At 28.5% G+C, this 7,047-nt stretch overlaps 1 protein-coding gene across 2 annotated transcripts in view; it reads left to right on the top strand.

Annotated features, from left to right (window-relative positions):
• The first annotated feature begins 792 nt into the window (after positions 1 to 792).
• The window catches only part of LOC105848964 (V-type proton ATPase subunit D), a 28,997-nt gene continuing 22,742 nt past the window's right edge, over positions 793 to 7,047 (top strand). For both annotated transcript variants that reach the window (XM_065804448.1, XM_065804447.1), the window contains exons 1-3: positions 793 to 948; positions 2,500 to 2,617; positions 5,283 to 5,362. In XM_065804448.1, coding sequence (XP_065660520.1) covers positions 908 to 948; positions 2,500 to 2,617; positions 5,283 to 5,362 — 239 coding nt within the window. In that variant the 5' untranslated portion in view covers positions 793 to 907. The remainder of the gene's footprint in view (positions 949 to 2,499; positions 2,618 to 5,282; positions 5,363 to 7,047) is intronic.

The following is a 7,047-nucleotide window of genomic DNA, read 5'->3' as shown; positions in this document are numbered from 1 at the left end:
TCTTCTTCTTCTTCTTCTTCTTCTTCTTCTTCTTCTTCTTCTTCTTCTTCTTCTTCTTCTTCTTCTTCTTCTTCTTCTTCTTCTTCTTCTTCTTCTTCTTCTTCTTCTTCTTCTTCTTCTTCTTCTTCTTCTTCTTCTTCTTCTTCTTCTTCTTCTTCTTCTTCTTCTTCTTCTTCTTCTTCTTCTTCTTCTTCTTCTTCTTCTTCTTCTTCTTCTTCTTCTTCTTCTTCTTCTTCTTCTTCATATTGTTATTATTATTAATATTATTATTATTATTATTATAATTATTATTATTGTTATTACTATTATTATTACTATCATTATTATTAGTAGTAGTAGTAATATAATAGTAAAAATAAAATAACATGAATAGCCTTGGTGTAACAACTTTTCAGTAACATAATGCTTATATAATCGTTATCCAGGTGTACCGCGGTGCGTGTATTATAAAGCGTTACTTTGATGCTAATTTTGATTTGTTAAATAAATAAAATAAAAAATTTATTTAAATTGGATACCCATTATTATTAGGTTAATTTTAGACCAATGCTCTACAATAGAGCTCAGTTTGTTAGAGCGTCAAACGAAATGTTAAAACCCGCACTGATGTGCGATACGAGTTCAAACCTTGAATAGCATTTCGGTACGCAAAACTGTTTAATGGACGCTACTTTGGATTAGTCTTTGTGACTTTATGTCAGGGTTACTATGCTACACAATAGTAACAAAAATAGTGCAAAACTCAAATGAACAAAAACAAAACAAAAATCAAACAAACAAAAACCTCTTTGAGGGCGTTGTTAAACAGATGACGTAGCAAGTTTAAGCACGAACATTTCGGGACAATATTAATAAACTAAAAAGCGTATCGGAAAAAACAAATAAGTGGCTCGATTATGTTAAAAAGATGTCGGGTAAAGACAAAATTAATATCTTTCCATCTCGTATGTAAGTATATTTTAATTTTGCTTTGCTATATTTTAAAATATGTTGATTTTATCTCTGTGTTTTTTTTAGAAATTACTCAATTTTATAGATTTGTTTGAGGCAACAACTCGATGTTTAATTAATCAATTACATTTCAGTTTAAAATTAGCTAAATATATTACAGTTAAGCAAACCTTCATAATTTCTCTTAGTATTAATAAAATAAAATATTAACCCCATTGAAGAATTATTGTAAATAATTTATCTAATAAAGGTATGTGTATAAAAATTTCAAATTGATTGAACATTATATTGTTATATATCATTGGAAAGAAGATCAATACAGTAGTTAAAAAGTAAAAAGTCGAGTAGTTCCTTTGAAAATTATGATGAACTAAATATCGATTTTTTAATATATAATTTTTTAAAGAAAATGTGATCAAAACAAAATTTGTATTGACAAAAATTGTTATGACTTTGTTAATTCTTATCAAATACTTGCAAATACTTGCAAATACTTTAGTATCAATAGAGAGTATAAGTATAAGAGTGGTTTAAAAGTCAAAGATGGCCAAATAGACCACCAACTTAAAAGGAAGCGTTAAACTTTTTCCATTAAAAGAAGCTGCAGAGTCGATCTCTTGAATCTTCTTCTAGAAGAAGAAGTATATTCAAGAGAGAGCTACTCTAGAAGTTCTTCATGTTTAAATTTGTTCCTTGTATCCTGAATTAAGAATGAAACCTTGACACTGTTAAGCAAACTTTATTTTTTTAAAGTGATTTTTATTGCAATTTTAAATAATTTTAGTCACCTTAAAAAAAATTAGGAAACATAAATTTTAAAAACTATAATGCTTGTTAAAAACTTTTTCTTTTTTTTTTCTGCATTATTAAATTTTTTTGGAATTTTAATAATCAGGATGGTTTAGATCATAGATAATTTATATATATAATATAGCTTATGTAGCTTTGCAATCTGTTATATTTTATATTTCATTACAATCAATTGTTTTTTTACTTACAGTTTTTTTTGAGATCAGCAGTAAAAATATTATAAGATATAAAGTAAATGACTCATTTCACTTCATTATTTTCATTGAAAATACAATAGAACCTTTTTGTTATTATGGTTTACAAGTCAGTATCAGAGAATAAAAGTCGTTTAGACTGTCAAAAAGCTGTTAGACTTAATATTGCTTGTATAAGTAATCTTAAGTTTTTTTAAGTTATAAAAATTTTACATTATAATAGTTTTTTTATTAGTAAAGCATTATACTGTGTATAATGTGCATTTGTTTTTAATTTTTTATACAATTTCAACTTATTACAATTTAAGAATATCTCTAGATAATAAATATAACTTTAAAAAAAATTTGAATCTTTTTTAAAAACTAAAACTTGCTTAAGTTTTAGTTTTACCAAAAGCTTTGAAAATTTTTAAAAAATTAGTATGAACTAAAATCAATATTTCATATCTCACTCCAATCAACATTCACTATCAATTTTATATTAAATGTTATATTTTTATCAAATATTTTATATTAAATGTACTATTTTTATCAAATGTTTTAGGGCAATGACTGTCATAAAAAATCAATTAAAAGGTGCTCAGAAGGGACATAGTTTGCTGAAAAAAAAATCTGATGCTTTAACTCTTCGCTTTCGAAAAATTTTAAAAAGCATAATTGAGGTTTGTTTATTGATTTTAATTATTTATTTTTTTAAATAAGGTATGCACTCATTTTTCATTTTTGTACTTAATTTATTCTACTTTATTTATCTTTTCATTTTCATTAATATAATTAAAGTAATTTCAATATTTTTAATTTAAAAGTCAGTATTTTTTTATTTTAACAAATTATCATTATTTTTTGTCTTGGATTTTTATTTATGGATTTACTTGGTGGAGCGTCGATCTACTGGCGTTTCGTTTTTACTGGCATTTTTAAATTAATTCCAAGTATTCCCTAAAAAAAATATTGTCCCTTTAATTAAATATACTGACTGTTTAAATGCAAGTGATTCAATAAAAGTCTTTTTTTTTTAACAGTAAATCTAACATGCATAAAGTTTATTTTAACAGCATATTGGCTAGGAGAAGCCAACTCCGACTTAAAACACCCCTGCCTTGGGGCTCTTGGTTGAGTAAAGGCTAGAGATAGTGTCTCAATAAAAATACTCATCTTGGGCAGATGTTAAATGCATCCGGCTACTGTCTTGTAGATGGCCTTTTAGGCAAAGACTTGAGTGGTAAGCAGATTCTATTTGTTGACCAGCCTTGCACCCCTTCCTCATCTATTTGGCTTGAGCAGATGTAATTACGATATATTCTTTCCAGTTTAGGATGTTGAATGCTGGATCTTCTTGACTCAATGCATGGGTTTTGCTTGTGTCTCTGTCTATATGACTAGGCAACTCATTCTATTATTTCCTAATGAAGCTTCAGCTCTAAAACTCAGTTTATGGTTCTGAGGCCGGCTGTTAGTCAGGTTTCCCAAACTCTGTAATAGCTCTCAGAGAGGTTGGTTCCATCAACAGCTAAAAAATATCAAAGTATTAACAATGCCATGTTGCGCATGGATGGTTTCTCTGTTTATTCTTTTGGTGTGCATTCCCAAGGCTACATTTGGAGTCCTTTGTTACTGCTTAGGGTTTATTAGTAGTAATGAGGCAATTGCTTGGGCTATTAAATAGTGTACTGAATACTATCCATGCTTTGAGTCAAATTCTTTAACAAAATAAAGTACCAAAAACTAAACAACACAAAAAACCATCATTATCACCAAGTTCTCTAAACCTATTATTCACTAATATTTGTGCCTTTGAAGTAACTTTTCATTTGTTGAGTCTTGTCTCTTGTAAAGTTCACCAGACCTACTTGCTCTTTGTGAGACTAATTTGAGTTCAGCTGTCTCATCTTGTGGTCTTAGTGTTGATGGTTAACTTCCTTTAATTCGTAAAGACTCCAATAGTCACATGTTTGGTCTGGGCATTTGCATTCGTAACAATTCACCCATTTGTCGTGAAACTAGGTTTGAATTGTTTTTTTTCTTTCATTTAGCACCACTTCACTTGCCTTTCTCTTATTTCTATATTGCTCTCCTTCATCTCAAGACTGCACTCTTTTTAATATTATTTCTAATCATATTGACCAAGCCCTCTCTCTTTATCCTTTAGCCAAAATCATTGTTGTCGGTGACTTAAATGCTCATCACACTGAATGGCTTGGCTCTAGTGTCAGTGACTCTGCAAGCATTAAAGCCCATAACTTTTGCCTTTCTCAATCCCTAACTCAAATAGTCAACTTTCCAACTCGCTTTCCAGACAACCCAAATCATTTGTCTTCTCTACTCAACTTATGTCTTGTTTTTGATCCTAGTCAGTGCTCAGTTTTTCCACATTCACCCCAAGGTGCTTCTGATCACAGTTTGATCTCTCTAAAACTATTATTTTATTCTTCATCATCATCTGAATCCCTGTATCATCGATTTTCTTTGTGATGGCTCTTGGATTGAAATCTTTTGTCTTCCTGCTGTCAAATGTGCTTTTTGCATAATTTCGTGGATTCAGGCTAGCATGGAATCTTTTATTCCCTCTTGACAATTGCAGGTCAACCCTCACTCCCTCACAACCCTCACAATGTGCTGCTGCAATTTTCAATGGAAACCGTTACAACAATATCTATCAGCAAAACAATTCTCCAGAAAACAGGTCTCTGTTTATTTCTGCTAGGAACCATTCTAAAAAAATTTTGTCATGCGATAAAGCATGCTGTTCTCAGGTCATGAAATCTTGTATTTCATCACAAAAATTAGGCTCTCATAAAAGTCTAATTTTTTATTTAATTATTTATTAATTATTCTTTAATAGTATCAATAATAAGGCCAAATCTGTTATTCCACCTCTCTTGTATAGTTCAGACTTTGTCACCTCAGATTTGCTAACAGTAATAACCGATAGGTTTTATCGTGCATTAGATAAAGGTGGAGAGGTTAAGTGCATTGCTCTTGACGTTTTTAAAGCTTTTGATAAAGTTTAGCATATATATATATATATATATATATATATATATATATATATATATATATATATATATATATATATATATATATATATATATATATATATATATATATATATATATATATATATATTTATGCTGCATAGGTAATTAAAGTTTTTCATTTACTATATACTTAAAGACAGAAAAAATAAGAGCCACTGTAAAATTAATATAACCATAATTGAATAAAGTAATATGGGCATATTCATGTAGTTGATTAGTTAATCTATAATAATTTTTTAAGTATTATATTTTACTAATTTTTTTAATTTCTTATTTGTTTTTTTTACAGACCAAAGTTATGATGGGGGATGCAATGAAAGCAGCTTCATTTTCATTAGCAGAGGCATACTTTACTGCTGGAGATTTTAGGTGTTAGATTTTTTTCAATGATTTTTTAAAATATTTTTAACAAAATATTACCATTACAGTTTTTTTATTTTTTATTATGCTTATTATATTATTTTTTATTTTATTTTTAATTATTTTTTTGACATCAAAAACTTTCAGTATTGAATTTTTCCTATAGGGACAAAGCTCTTCATTATTTGTGGTGTACCACACCATTCCATCTTTGATTCTGTGCTGTTCTTTATCAATATTCCTTATAGATCTTTCTGGTAATCTTTTTTCTAATGTGGTCTATTTGATGCATATTTGGTGACACAACAATAATCTTCAGTCTTGTAAAAAGGTGATCAATTTTTGATTTCAAAGACAGACAGTCTTTAATTTTCTGTGACAGTGAGGGACTTAATAAATTTAATTTTCAACCAAACTTGTTTATTTACTGCTAATAATTATGACATTCTAATACTGCTTATAATTATGACATAACATAAATATAATTTAGCATTTAGTGAAAGGTTTTTATGGTGCTTGCTATTCTCTTTATTCCATTTTCTATCTTCTTATATATAAATAAACTATGCCTTGTTGTTAATTTTTATTTAAAATTAACTACGCCTCAACATACCATGAAATAAAACACGCTCCAATACTTCTCAACTGTGGCGATGGCATTAAAATTTCTACAAGCAGTTGGAGACCTCTGTTCAAAAAAATTATCCAAAAAAACGGAATTAAATAATATTTGCTAATTTTATATTTACATTATTATGTAATCATTTATGGCTTCTTTTTAATGTCGTCTTTGAGGTTTTTATGTAATATTTGTAACGGTTTTTTGTATTATATTTTATGTCTAATGACGATCTATGCAAAAACAGGTCGAAATATTACAAAGAAAAAATTTAGTTTGAATGCAGCTGTTATTTTATTCTTTATATTTTAAATATATATATGTATATATTACTAATTCCTTTTTTTTTTTTTTTTTTTTTTTTTTTTTTTTATTCACCTCCTCAAGGCCGAAGGCCACTACAGATGAGGAGGCTACTTATTAGTGGTTATAACCCTCTCTCAACTCTATAGCTCCGAAACACGAACCTTGACGAACAAGGCCGCTGCGCGGAGAAACAAGTTGAGCGCGGTACTACCAGGGACGTGGTGGGGATCGAACTCGGAACCTCTCGCTTATGAAGCGAGCGCTTTACCATTACACCACTACCGCATTGCAAGGAGATATATAATTCTACAGTAAAACTTCAGGAACAAAAAATTAGAAATGCAATATCAAAAAGCCAATTAATCTTTCTTCAAAGGTGCGTTTCCAATCATATAATTCCACCATCGTTAAAAGTAAGATCACCAATTAAATCGAAAAAAGCAGAAAATATTACTAAAGAATATCAAAGAAACTTATTGATACGCGCCCGAAATGAAGCAAAGTATAGATTTTTTACTAGTAGGAATGTTATAAAAAATGTTTGTTATAATTTAGGAAAAATTTTGACACCTAATCACTATAAAATTATTGAAAATGTTACTTTAAAAAAAATCGAAAAAACATCATTACAAAATTAAAAAGAAACATTTAAAAGATAAGTTTGAAAAACTTTATAAAATGACTTCCAATAAACAAAAACGATCCAACGGATTGAATAAAAGTATGTTTAAATATGGAATCTTAAACTTATTGCAAACTTAGTTAGTCA

The sequence above is a fragment of the Hydra vulgaris genome, chromosome 09 (genome assembly GCF_038396675.1).
Source record: "Hydra vulgaris chromosome 09, alternate assembly HydraT2T_AEP".
Classification (NCBI taxonomy): Eukaryota; Metazoa; Cnidaria; class Hydrozoa; order Anthoathecata; family Hydridae; genus Hydra; species Hydra vulgaris.
This window is presented reverse-complemented; position numbering and strand designations above follow the sequence as displayed.